This window comes from Pyxicephalus adspersus, chromosome 9 (assembly GCF_032062135.1).
Source record: "Pyxicephalus adspersus chromosome 9, UCB_Pads_2.0, whole genome shotgun sequence".
NCBI classification, from domain to species: domain Eukaryota; kingdom Metazoa; phylum Chordata; class Amphibia; order Anura; family Pyxicephalidae; genus Pyxicephalus; species Pyxicephalus adspersus.
Window position 1 is genome coordinate 60,870,216 of NC_092866.1, and position 13,541 is coordinate 60,883,756.

A 13,541-nucleotide genomic window follows, 5' to 3' on the forward strand; every position below is an offset into this window, starting at 1 on the left:
TGCACATGGGGCCAGCACTCCGCTCATTCTCTCTCCCCACACCAGAGTATTAGACTTAATGCATTGGCAGAGCTTTGTGACCTTATTAATAGTAACAGACTGAGGTCTCTTTTTGCCTTGGTGCATTGCACACTGCTGTCATATTTTATAAACGCAGGGGGATGAATGGGAAAATATATAACCTTAGCACAGTGAGGGTGCCATTTCTATATCCAAAGACCAGAAAGATGGAAGCTGCAGTAGTAAAAATGGTTTAATCTTTTTGGTTTGGTTCAATGCAAAACCACAAAATATTTTCCAAATGCACCAGGGTGTTCAGTTTACCTCTAAAGCTTCTACACTGCCAGCATGGTGCTGACGATGTTCCTTATCTGTGTGGAAACAGCAGTCTATCTGCCCAGATCCATCCAACCCCCTGCATTGACAGTGCATTGACAGTGCATTGACAGAACAACAGCTGTTCAGTTATCAAAGCTCATTCTCCCTGTTGTAGTGCCAGAGTTCTGTGATCATGGAGTATGTCAGACCTCTGCAGAGAGAACAATGCTTCCACACAGAGAACAAGGGTCTTTATCTGCAGCCGGTTGACACCTGCCATGGGATCTAGTGACTTTAGCACAGCTCCCCAAGGTTTACAGCTGTCCAGCCCAGTTGATGGAACGCTTGCAATGCAGCAGAGCTATGGTTCTGAGGGAACCAGCGTCCGCACGTTTGACAGTTGGCGGCATTGAGCAGTATTAGTACCTATTACTGGCACTCTTTTTCATTCCCTATGGGGCTACCACATGGAAGTGTTAACATGCAGCAGTTCCTGGCATGATGAATAGTAAACACACCGCAGCTTCACCTACTATATGAAGCAACTGTCTTCCAAAGGACGAGCAGAATATTTTAGATGTCAGACCTTCCATATATTTACATTCAGAATATTTGTGACCAATCAATATGTTTCCTTTTTCTTTTCTGATACAAATATAACAACGTTTTCATTTCTATATTCTAGCACGTCAGACTGTTGTCCCGCAAGCAGTTCCAGCTCCGAGCGCTGATGCAGAAAGCCAGAAAGACGGCAGGTCTTAGCGATCTGTATTAACATTCAGTATCATCGCACCGACCCTCAGTTTTTTTCTCCATATCATATTTTTTATTGTTTTCTCAATTTTTCAGATCATTATAGACTTGCGTTAAATTATTCTTACTGTAAAAAAAAAAAAAAAGATGATGCAAAAAAAAATCCTACGTTTTGTTTTCTTTTGATAAGGACGCTATCTCGGATCGATGCACTTTGTCTTTGGTTTAGATTGACCCCCTTGGAGAAGGTTGAATGGTAGCAGGCAGTATTGGTGGCGTGAGAGGCATCGGTGCCATGACTTTTATGGCATTGGTGCTGCTTTCCTGCTTTCATATCTATGCACAGCTGCAGCCATTGTTGTAATCTGCTGACCCTGGCAATGTAAATAGCTCCCCCTAGTGTCAGAGGCAAACTCCATTTTGTACAAGTGCTTGACTAAGGTTTATTCCTCAAGGCAGAAGGATAATTCACCTCTGATGTATCACCAAGAGGAGCAACCTCACAGATGCAGCACATGGCTTCCCATGGTGTGTAGCCCACTCCATAGCAATCCACATAAGGACTAATCTCTGCTGTGATTGGTTATTTAGGTAGCATGACCTGGCTCCTAAAAAATACCTATGTGCTCATGCTGGGGCTTCTGTGATCATAGTTATTCCACCTCTTAAAGGGATTATCCCTAAGGATGTTTTCCTTCCATCACAAAAAAGCAGAAATAAAAATCAATGGAAATTTCTCAATTTTGTTGCTGTAGTTTTAATCATCTTCAATCATTTTTATTGATTTTATCCATTTTTATTCCGGTATTCATTTTTTTTAGTTTATAGATGAAAAGAGAATAACAGCAGACCCCATTCTTTCAATTTGCAGTGATTGGCTAGGAAAGATTCGGGATGATCCCTTGTGAAAAGGAGGGGGGGGCTTGCACGCCATGCCACAATAGTGCCTGCTACTACTATGTAGATCACTAGAATTTTTTTTGGTAACATTTTAGATCATTGCATAGAGGACTTAGGTCCAGTTTGTAAAAATAATATATTTTTCTTTTCTTTTTTTCCTTGCGGGCTTTGCAGGGAAGGCTGTACTTTGAGATGTACCTGCTTGTAATTTAAGCGTTTTCCTCCCCATGTCTATATTTGTATGTGAAACGGCTGTACAGTGTAACCAGAAGCAACTTGCTGAACTGCCACAGCATAACATCCACCTGTATGTGAATAATTTGAATAATATGTATTATTAAATAAATACTAATTCTTTCTCACGGCTTGATTTTCTTATGGAGACCGAGGGGATGGCTCCCTTTAAGACCCGGTTAAGGAAAATTCGCTCCGGAGGCCGCTGTTACACCACCTCATGGCGATAAGTGATATTGGAAGTTCTTAGTTTGCTGGAATGTCACGACCACATGCTGGGAAATAAAATTCTGGTCATAAGAGAACGGTTTCAGCAGCGTTCTCCTCAGGCCTTTTTAGCAGGGCGCACCACCCAGCACTTTTTAGTAACCACCCTCTCCCTTTCTGCATTAATAACTGGCCTGATCATGAATTCTTAAAAGTGAAACTTTTTTAATTTTTATTAATCATTGATAAAGCGCCAACATACTACAACGCTGTACATTAAATAGGGGTTACTAATGACAAACAGTGACATAGGAGGAGTAGAGGACCCTGTGCAGAAGAGCTTACAATCTAAGAGGTGGGGAAGTAGCACACAATAGGAGCGCATATGGAGACAGAAGAAGATGATGGGTAGTTGAGGTTGAAGCGTTGGGTTTTGAGTGCTCTTTTAAATGAGCAGAAAGCAAGCCGAATAGGATGGGGAAGACCATTCAAGAGAGTCGGGGCAGCTCTAGAAAAGGTCATTAGTAGGTCTCATTGGAGGAGCGAAGAGAGTGGCTAGGGGAGTATTTTTCTATCAGGTCAGAAATGTAAGTGGGACAAGAACTGTGGAGGGATTTGAAGGTAAAGCACAGGAGCTTTAATTTGATTCTAAAGTGAAATGGAAGCCAATGATGAGAACTACAAAGAGATGCAGCAGAAGAGGAGCGGTGCTAACGTCTTGGTCCCGGATACAGAAAGAAACCTTCCGAGGTCTGGAGGGGTCAGAGCTGTTTTGACAGCACAAGGTAGACTTACACAATATTACACAATTGTACTGTGGCAGGTAGTAGGAATGTTGCAATATTTTTCCTGTGTCCATCATCTGGAGTTCATTATTTCAAATGGATATGATGTTACAATGCATTGTAATTCCAATCGAATGTTAAACAAATGGATGGCATATTGTATTTACCTAATATTGAAATAACATGAATTGCAAATCAGGCCCAGCATCAGGAAGAATATCAGTTTTGATAGAAAACTTGTCCTTGTTTTACCCTGAGATAAATGTCACTGATGCTATCTAGTTGTACCAATCTTCTCCTCCTCCCTTCCATCTCTATTCAGATGAATGGAAACATTCAGCTAATGATACAACTTTGCTCCAATTAAAAGTCAATCACTTCTGGAACCTGTTTAGATCTTCAGGACTCTTGGCCTTGTTTTCTACTGCCCCTTCCACATAACCGAATCAAAGCTTGGCCCCATCTCACACCCAACCTTCCCTCTAGTCCTAAATACCATTGATAGGATTCAGCCACCAAACTTCAGTAGCACCCCGACACATCCCCATAATGTTGTCATAGCCCACCCACTCCAGCCAATTGGCTATGAAGGATGCTTGGTATAGTGGTGGGCCACTGGTGCGTTTGGGGTATCTTCTGCAGAACTAAAGGGTATTCTGCAGAGGGAACTAAGAGGAGCAAGGCTGAGTTACCATAAAAATATATATTATGGCAAGCTGTCAATGTAATCCTAACATTTCCATAATTCTGAACTGGCTGCTGCAGTAATAGCATTTTTTTTACTAACAAACCATGATCCAGTTTCTCACCTCCCACACAGCCATGATGAAGGGAGTTATTATTTACCTCCCGATACGCGTTGACTTTTTGTGCCATATAAAAATTGTTTACTCTTCACCTTACACATGGTATGGTGCTTCTATTACTATATCCTCAAACAGTAGTTTTTATATTAGGTGTATTATTTAAGATCAATTGAAATCCTTGTGACATCTAGAAATATTCATTGTATCATCTTCTTGTTCTTCACCTGATCTATATTGCGATTTTTGTAACCATTGTATCCAATTGTAATATTGGTTTGTAGCTGTGAAAATAACTACAACTTTTGGCCAGACTGGGATACTCCTGTCATACTGAAATTTAGAGTAAATGTATAGCTAAACCCACAAATTTTAGATGACTGTTTTTTGAGACTAATAGCATTTTTAGCCTTTTGTCCTGGGATTGCAGAATCTTTATCACTTCCTGGGAGCTGGAACTAAAGCACAATGATATCTTTCTTCTGTGACCACAATCAGCCCGGGTGACAACCAAAGTGTAGTGGGGCGGGCATGTTTACATAACAATGATGCACATGCGCGCTCGCCATGTCTAGTACCGTGTCCCCTTTTTATTATTACGACTACACCCCTGGTGACAACCATGGCTTCCTCCATAGATACAGTGAACAAACGTAGTCACTCATGGACAGGAAGTGCGTTATTGGCAGGTGGAAAAAAAAAAAAATCGGCTAAAAGAGAAATGTAATGCAGCTGCCACATCTAAATACATGAAACTTGTTTTAATACACTGATAGAAGGCTACTGTATAAAATATCAGCATGCACAGAGCATTGGAAGATAAATAGTACTGGGAAGCTTACCGGTATGTCCCCAGTAAATTTGAAGCATTCCATTAATTCAACCCATATTAAAAAGAAACACAAAACCACAAATCTTTTATTTAATATATTTTATTAGTGCCAAAATCTTGTTGCCTTCCACTTTCCTGCACTTTCTGCACTGTAAACATCCTTCCTGAATTGGGATTAAAGACAACGTAGAACAGGACACCGATTTACAATATATAGATTTATATAGATTTTTTTTTCCAATAGATTGATTTTCTTTGGTGGTGGGAAGCGGAATTTGCAGACGTCATGGAATAATTTAAATGTTCAGTAAACAATATTACATATTGTCATGAATTAATTTAAAATAAAAATACATCCGACATTCATTCTGTGAATATAGATATTGATTTCTTGTGTTTAAAGTGCAGCTGTCGCCCATAGCTAAGCTAAGCAGCCACCGGCTCTGGAAGTCTCTGTGCAGGCTGAACCAGTTACCGCAGTGCGTGGTTCTAGTTATTAAAGTGCCAAGTTGTGATTTATATACTACACCTGACCATATAGGTGACAGGTCCACTTTATGCTCCTAAAGCGACACTGCTATACAGGTCAGTGGAATATTGAAGAGCTCCCATGGTCTATATGGATTCAGGGCAGGTGTTTGGTGTACACAATATTGGGACCAAGACTCTAATGACACTGCCGAACATCTGATTGGTCTGGTGCAGAACAAAATGGCTCCCTTTGCTACCTGCACTTTACACATGAGCTTGTTCCGTCAGGCTTTGAAGACGCATTCAGAGGACGTATGCGGGATGAAGAATTTCTTTTTAATGTACGTTAACCCTATCCACACCACAGCTTATCAATGCCAGCGTGGCTGCCATGATGGCGGCGAGGATGTCTGTTAGTGATACCACAAATACAGTAAAATTACGACACAAGGGGTTTGACCTACTCAAAAAAGTGTAACGTAAAAACACGTGAAGAAGACAGACACACGGGAACAATAAACAGCTTAAAACTGCAGCTCCTTCTGGATGCCCCAGAGTGTGTCGGCGCTCTTTTTAAGACGATCCTCCTCGTCCTTCTTTAGGGTCATGTTGATGACGTCTGTGATGCCCTGACTGGAGAGAACGGATGGCACGCTCAGGAAGACGTCCTCATTTACACCGTACATTCCCTGCAAGAGAAAAGAATGCAATTAGGGGAAAAGTGATGTTTGGGGGGTGAGCAAGAAAAGCACAGAACCAAATGGTCTGTTCAGGTAAAAAAGAGCATGCTGCAGAGAAGGACCTTTCCTGTTCATGTGGAAGCAGGGGTCTCTCTGTCACAACCTAATATCTGTAGTCAGTGAAGTGAATGCTGTCTGCTCACTGGACAGTTCTAGCTCAAACTCAGCAGATGTCGGACTGTTGAAGCTCTTTCTGGAAGATGCAGTTATGTCACCCATATAGGTTACTGACCAGGGCCAATGTTTTTTTTTTCTGAAAAGAGGACCTTCTGAGGTTTAGACTGATCTAAAGAGAGTCTTGTGACTCTTCACGCCTGCTGAATGATAAGCAATATGTATCCAGAAGAAGCCACAATGGTGAACATACTTTGGTCCCATTATCCTGGTGGACCATAGCTGTCATATAAAGGATGAGCCCCCCCCCCCACCCCCCCACCCCCTCGGCAAAGAGAAAAGATACCTACTTTGACCATTGTGGAAATGGGATGCACACGCCTGAGATTCTTCAATATGGTTTCAGCCAGATCTGCTACGGAGAGGCCGATGGCCCAGGAAGTGTAACCCTTCAGCTTAATCACCTCGTAGGCACTGCAAACAAAAAGGCAAAAAAATATAAACATTTTCCATCAGAGATACTGGTGAAGCTCTGAGTTTTATCCCAAGTACTTTCCCGTCATTATTAATGACACTTTTCATAAATCAGAAGGGCAATTTGCAGCTTTGCCAATTCACAATAAATAAAAAAATGCCTTTACCAAACACAAATAAGTGCAACACCCATGTATTCAAAGTGCCAAGGCAAGGCAATGTGGGCACTGGCCTACCAGGAGTACTGTGGTTGTTTCACTTTAAAAGAGACTGCAGACAGTCAGAGGGGTTGGGGTGAGAAGCTGCTTTCTTGCCTTTGGATCTAGAACCTGCACACCTTCCACAGCCAATACTAAGGGGTCCCAACCTTTTGGAGTTTCAGTGCATTTTATTCTGGGGCCACTGAAAAACACCCCAATATGGGAATGGGGGGCTGTGCCAGAAAGTTACATCTCAGCACTGGTTGGCACTGATATGACAGCAGTGCCAGCATCATCCATCCATACTGCACTACTATCACAGAGAGAATCATGGGAACAACAGCTGGGGGTCGCTGCTCCAAAATGTATACCCCCTACCCCACACACTGCCTGGTCCCAGTCATCCAATGTACTGTACATACCTGTCCACCACCTGTTTGTGGACTTCCTTCCAGTTCTCCTTATCGGAGTCTGCGCCCATATCTGGGTTGAGAGACTTCAGAGACACTCCAGCCACATTCACTCCACTCCATACAGGTACTGTAGAAGGCAAGGATCAAAAGTGTTATTATTAAAGAAGGGGGGAAGGATAAAGATACAATGTGCACAGCTGATATATATACACACGCACAGTCTAATCTGCCAAAGATGTCTGTCCAGCAACTTTTGTGATCCAGACACCTGGACCTGCTCTGTTAATGTTAAATAACACAGGTCTTGTCCCTCCCCCTGCCTGTGATTGGACAGCAAACGGAAAAATTTTAGGCTAGGTCAGGCTAACCTAAAGACCACCATGCAAACAGTATTCCAAAGCTGCAGTTCTTCCAGTACAACTGAAATGTTGTTGTATAAGAAGCCACCCTGAACTGCAGCCAGGAATTATGGACTTCTGATCAACAATAACCAATCCCTATCATGTAGGTTAATAAATAACCATAATTTGTCTCTACCAATAAAATCAGATTGCAGAATAAAGTGGATTTTAAGTGAACCTGCTTTCTAAGAGTTAACAATTATTCTGGGTGCAGCTCCAGGCTCCCTTCTTTGTGGGTCACATGTCTAGGCACTCGGTCATGTGATGTTTGCAGAAATGGAAAAGACCAGATGATCTAGCCAACATTGGGGGTAAATTATTTGACCCTCCTATTATTCCATACACATGCTGTCTAACACCTCGTTACCTAACCTGCGTTCCAAGTCCCGCATGCAACCGTTTAATGCATATTGTATGACCCTTGGGCCCTAGAAGCCAGTAGTGTGCTATTATAATGTAGTAGTTTTAGGTGTCTCCATTTTCTAATCATCTACTACTGCAGATCTCTAGTCTTCAAGCACCTCTGTAGAATGTACTGTAGCCCTCTTTGACCACGTTATGTTCCTAGGCTCTGATAATCTCCTGCAGCTTAACAAATACAGAATATCATGTGTGGCCCCTAAGCATGTCAGAGGCCACAGGTGAGGCCCCTAATCTAGAAACAACGCAGAAGCTTTTTCATCTTAAAAGCTGCCAGTCAGGGAGGCTGAGTGATTGTGGAGAAAGGCAGACAGCTACTACAGTGATAATATTCAACTCTACAGATGTACCACGATGTAGATATATTATAGCAAATATAGAGGCCGCATCAAAAATGTAAAAATCAGCCTTACTCAATTGAAAGATCAAAAAGCAGCAAATGTGGTTGATGGCTATAGGTATCAGAGTGTCATCATTACTCTTTAAATTGACTTCTATGTGCTCCATCAAAGCTGTGATTCAGCGGGTTTAAAGGATTTGACATTTGGCACAGCAATTGCCGTACAGTAATCTGACCTTTCCAGACTCTCAGGGTAAAGGCCGCAGTGTCTGACCTACTTGCGTTACACGCGTGACCTTTCCAAGTTGATAAATTTAGAAAAGATCTTAGGTTACTTAAGGTTCTGCCTAAATATAAATTTCATCTCTCTGCAAAACTTACCGCTGGAGTCTCCGTGTTCACCGATGACCCAGCCGTGGCAGCTCAGTGGACTGATACCCAGTTTCTCTGACATGAGATAGCGGAAACGGGCAGAGTCCAGGTTGCAGCCGCTGCCGATGACTCGGTTTTTGGGGAAGCCGCTGATTTTCCAGGCCACATAGGTCAAAATATCCACTGGAAAAAAAAAAAAGAGAACAGGAATTTTTATTTGTGTACTTTGTGAACTCTACTACAAAGATACACTAGAGCATGTCTACAACAAAGTCTCTGCAAATAGGACCCCTGTACACTCACCCTGCATGCACTGCCTCATCGTTAATTATCTGCCACAACTAGGGTAAATTTTAGCCATGAGGGCCACCCAAGAGAGATGTCTCATTCTTCCCTTGGTTATGTGACACAGCTTAGGCCTAGTGATTGGCTAGTCATTGTACCTTTTCCCACCCCACAGGAATGCTGTCTTTGCGCAACCTGCAATCGCTTTCACTCCCCACATCTATATCATCTCTAAGTGCAGCCACTTTCACCTACGCAACATTTCTAAAATATTCCCAGAGTTCCTTAAACTGTTGGTAAACTGATGGGATACCGCCCATTGCGAGCAAAGGTAAGTATTGCATAGAGACTACTTTTTGGCCAGAATTAGGTTTTAAAAACGGTTTCTAAATAGATAATTTTGCACCACATACCAGAATACAGCATTTCAAAATAATACTTGCTGTTACTTTAAGACCAGGGTGGCCCCCTGGACGGGAGGGAAGCAAAACCTCTCCAACAACACAGACAGTGAGCGAAACCTTTACTTTCCTAAAATTATTGGTAGCCCTCTTGGGTGAGAAGCGGCACCGGCAATGCAGGTTTGGACTCACCAGGGTTGGATACGACAAGCAGAATGCAGTTTGGACTGTATTTTACAATATTGGGAATGATAAACTTGAAGATGTTGACATTGCGTTGGACCAGGTTCAAACGGCTCTCTCCTTCCTGTTGACGGGCACCAGCTGTGACCACAACCAGCTTGGAGTTGGCTGTAACGCTGTAATCTGGAACAGAGACAGGACATTTGAGTACTGTTTAACATTAAAGTTTCTTTTTTATTTTTGCATTTAAGTTAAACACAATTTTTTATTTTCAAATCTTTATAGACCTTTTGGTAAGGGAATACATATCCTTTAAAAACCATGGGCTGCTCTATATGTATGGTTAGGACAAGGAATGTGCATAAATGGGTGGCTACGTTCTATGTATCCCTGCAAAGCAATGTAGCCACCCTATAGGTGAAAACAAGGGGGAACCTGTAACTCAGCATAGTAGCTAAAGTCACACACTAGTACCTTCCTTTATCAAAAGTGCTTAATGGAAAACTATGGTCAAACCAAATACCACACGTGTGAAGTGGGCTGCACATATCATAGACACTGGGCTCTGTGTTCCCCTTTGTACCCTCTAGAACATTTTGTAAATACAAGTTGATCCTGGAATGTTCTTTGTGCATTTTCTTACTGCCCAAGCCATTATTTTATCTGCATCTGGAATGGCCCTTTTTTCTGTTCCACTGAACAATGAAATGAGCAAATAATGTGCAGTAATGGACATTTGTTATGAACTGATGCCAATGTCAACACTAAGAGAAGTGGTAATGCTGCGTCTCCAAGGAACTGGAGGTTTACTGTGAACACACAGACCTTTGCCAGAGACGATCTTTGGAGTCTTCAGGAAAAGGCTGCCATGCTGCAGGTCCATCATTTCACCCTTCAGTTTGTCTTCAATCACATCAACCAGTGCAAGTTCATCGGCCAGCTCCTGTAGAAGGTAGATCATGAACCGTTTAGACTATGTTGAATAAAGTTACACAGGTATACACTGTCACCACAGGATACCTTTTCAACTAAACATGCATGTAAAGAAGAATGTGAATACGTATCTTTAGGGCAGGGACAGAACCTGTGCAGTTTCCAGCAGCTGGTACCTTACCAGCCACTCGTGCCTCAGTGCTGGTTGTTAAAGAACCAGTGTCTGAAGATTTGACCCATTCATTCTTTTTTTGGTTGCCACAGGTAGACACTCTTTGTAGCAGTTCACTGGCATAAGGCAATAATAACAGCACCCCGCCACAACCTCATTGCCTGTCTGCACGTAGCCTTAGAGCGCTCAGTGTCTTTAAACTCCAATGTTTTGCTGTTCCCTGGCCACACTTCTGAGTGTGTTGAATACCTGCTATCCCTGCCAGTTCATTTATCCTGTAGTGAAACATTGACTGGTAAGAAAGAATATAACCTGTAGCAGGGGTAGTGAGTATTTCAAACAACCAGGAGTGTGGAAAATCTGCAGGGGTAGTGGGAATTCATAAAACCATAAGTGTGGAAAAACCTTCAGTGGCCAAAGAGAAGCAATGTGCTTGTAAAAACAAGGTGCCAGGAAAGTAAAGAGCACCTTATTCTTTTAAACATAGTTTAAAGAGGACTCTTTGGTAAAAGATTCAGTTTAAAATACAATTATAGTATTTAAGGACATAGCTTTCCTGACTTTGGGGAAAACCTCACCTACTTGCCATCCACCAGTACAGTGGTAGCACCAAAAATGGCACACTCAATGGAAAGGGAAATGGTGCTTGGGTAGTAAAGTGAAACCAGTTTCGCAGAGGTGCACAAAGGAGGAAATAACAACATTAATTAAATACTTCAAACTTACCTTCTGCAGGACGCTGATGGCACAAGCCATACCCACTGCGCCCACGCCAACAATGGTGATCTTGTTGTGGGAGCAGGCGGGCTCGCTCACCAGATTGTGAATCAGCTTTTCCTTTGTACCTGCCATCTTGATCTCTGAAATAAACAAAGAGAAATCTCAGTACTGGAGTAAAGGGCGCACGGCATTGCACATTAACCCACACTCACAGTATTTGTAAACAAACAACTGTACGTGGCTGCATAAAGTCGACAAACATGTCCTACGAAATAACTAGGAGACCTCATATGACCTTTATCACCGTAACTTACGCAGCGTCTAGATTGCCTACCAGAATTATTAGACACCCCAAAAAAATAGATTTAGTACACACAGACTGATGCTGATGTTCATCCCAGTACAATGGCTGCATCTGAAGGGAAATCAGCAGCCAATCAACCGTAAGTGACCAATTTTTGGTATTCCAATAGTATATTGATAGATCGGTCAAGTTGGTAGGCATTGTTCCACAGTGCAAAAGTAATATTGTATGTACAAATCATTGATAAAATCTGATCAATTTTTATTTACAATTGTAAGTGCACAGTAATTTGGAACTTCAGATTGACTACCAATTGGAAAAATATTTGGATCGGTCAGTCTAGCCCAATATTGGCTGCAGATCTTGTGTGTATTAGGCCTTAGGGCAGTGTTTCTTGGCCTTTTTTCCATGGGGGAACCTTTAAAAAAACTTTTAGGACTCACGGTACCCCTGCTATAATTTCTATATCCACAGCTCACAGTACATTAGCTTGGTGGTCAGTGGGAAGAATTCCTCTTACATTGCTGACCATTGGGAAGAATGGAGGAACCATCTGGAGGAACCCTGGTTGAGAATCAATGCCTTAGGGTAAGTATGTCCCTTCTGAGATTTAAAAAGCCCTGTACTAAATTATTGCACCCTGTGCCCAGTGTTGATGGCTGTCCTGGATGGGTCCATTACCATCCAGGGCCCACGGACCATTGCACTCCCATTGCTCAGGCTCACATATGCAACCCAAGTGTTTATTGCTGGTTCACCGTTGAAGCCCAACTACATTCATAGTGACAACACAAAAAAATATTCTACTAAATTCTTCTACACAAGACTAAAATTACTGGCATTGATTATTTACAGAGAAAAAAAAAATTGGTTGCCAAGGGCTGCACGGACAGTCCTTCAGCACACAAAGCCCTTCATAGCCATCATTATTTAAATATGAAAGCCAGCATTTATAAACCCAGGCCACAAGATTTCCTGCAAATAAAAGTTCTCTCTTGTGGCTGCATTCCAATGATAACAAATGGCCGTATTCCAAGCAGAAAACAGGAAATAAAGGTCGTCAAGCAACAAACTGTGTTTACTCTACAGCAGGCTTTATGGTGTCGCTAGGCCCAAATATAGTATAAAGAACACAGTTATATGTGGGTATTCCATACATCCTGACCTCATATGGCAGCACTATCACGAGGGCTGAGGGGGGATTATTAGTGGAACAGGCAATGCTTTGCAATGTTTTTCCTGTCACTGATCTTCTGAGCTTTTTTTGAGTAATAACATGGACAACAAGGCCAATTTACTGGCCAGGCTGGTAGAATACCAGACAGATGGCATCCCTACCTATAAGCTGGGAAGAAGCAATTCCCAATCACTCATTAAACAGCCCAAAATATTCATATTTTCTGGAATGGATAATTCTTGCTTGTGATAAGTCACTATCAAAAAAATATATAGTATCCTAATGGTTACCAAGACAACGAACAACCCAGTTGCTAAAGCGTTAGGATTATCGTATGAGAATTATATGACCTTGACTATAATAAAACACATACAATATAGAATTCTGACGTGGTTGCTTGGTAACCAGGATATGTCAGTTAGTGGGTCAGGCCACTGAAAATCGGCATTTTGGATTTTTTTAGGAAGCAGATGCTCTGTGCTTAATGTTGTGATTACTAAGGAGCTGGAATACAAACATTTGTTCTTGCATTTGCAAAAAAAGCACATAACATATCGCAGTCCTAACTGCGTTTTCGTGCACGGGCATG

At 42.0% G+C, this 13,541-nt stretch overlaps 2 protein-coding genes across 2 annotated transcripts in view; one reads left to right on the forward strand and one right to left on the reverse strand.

Moving 5' to 3' along the window:
• TSG101 (tumor susceptibility 101) overlaps window positions 1-2,329 on the forward strand; it is a gene marked incomplete in the record, with an annotated part of 15,923 nt that extends 13,594 nt beyond the window's left edge. Inside the window, 1 exon segment of the mRNA XM_072422232.1 lies at window positions 1,004-2,329. Within this exon segment, the coding sequence (XP_072278333.1) occupies window positions 1,004-1,093 (90 nt within the window).
• A 2,587-nt stretch (window positions 2,330-4,916) lies between these two features.
• LOC140338152 (L-lactate dehydrogenase A chain) lies at window positions 4,917-11,611 on the reverse strand (the record flags this gene model as incomplete). Its single annotated transcript, XM_072422233.1, is given in 7 exon segments — window positions 4,917-5,992; window positions 6,508-6,631; window positions 7,254-7,371; window positions 8,787-8,960; window positions 9,656-9,829; window positions 10,472-10,589; window positions 11,478-11,611. Coding segments are annotated over 7 exon segments (999 nt in total). The 3' UTR covers window positions 4,917-5,827.
• Between the last annotated feature and the right edge of the window lie 1,930 nt (window positions 11,612-13,541).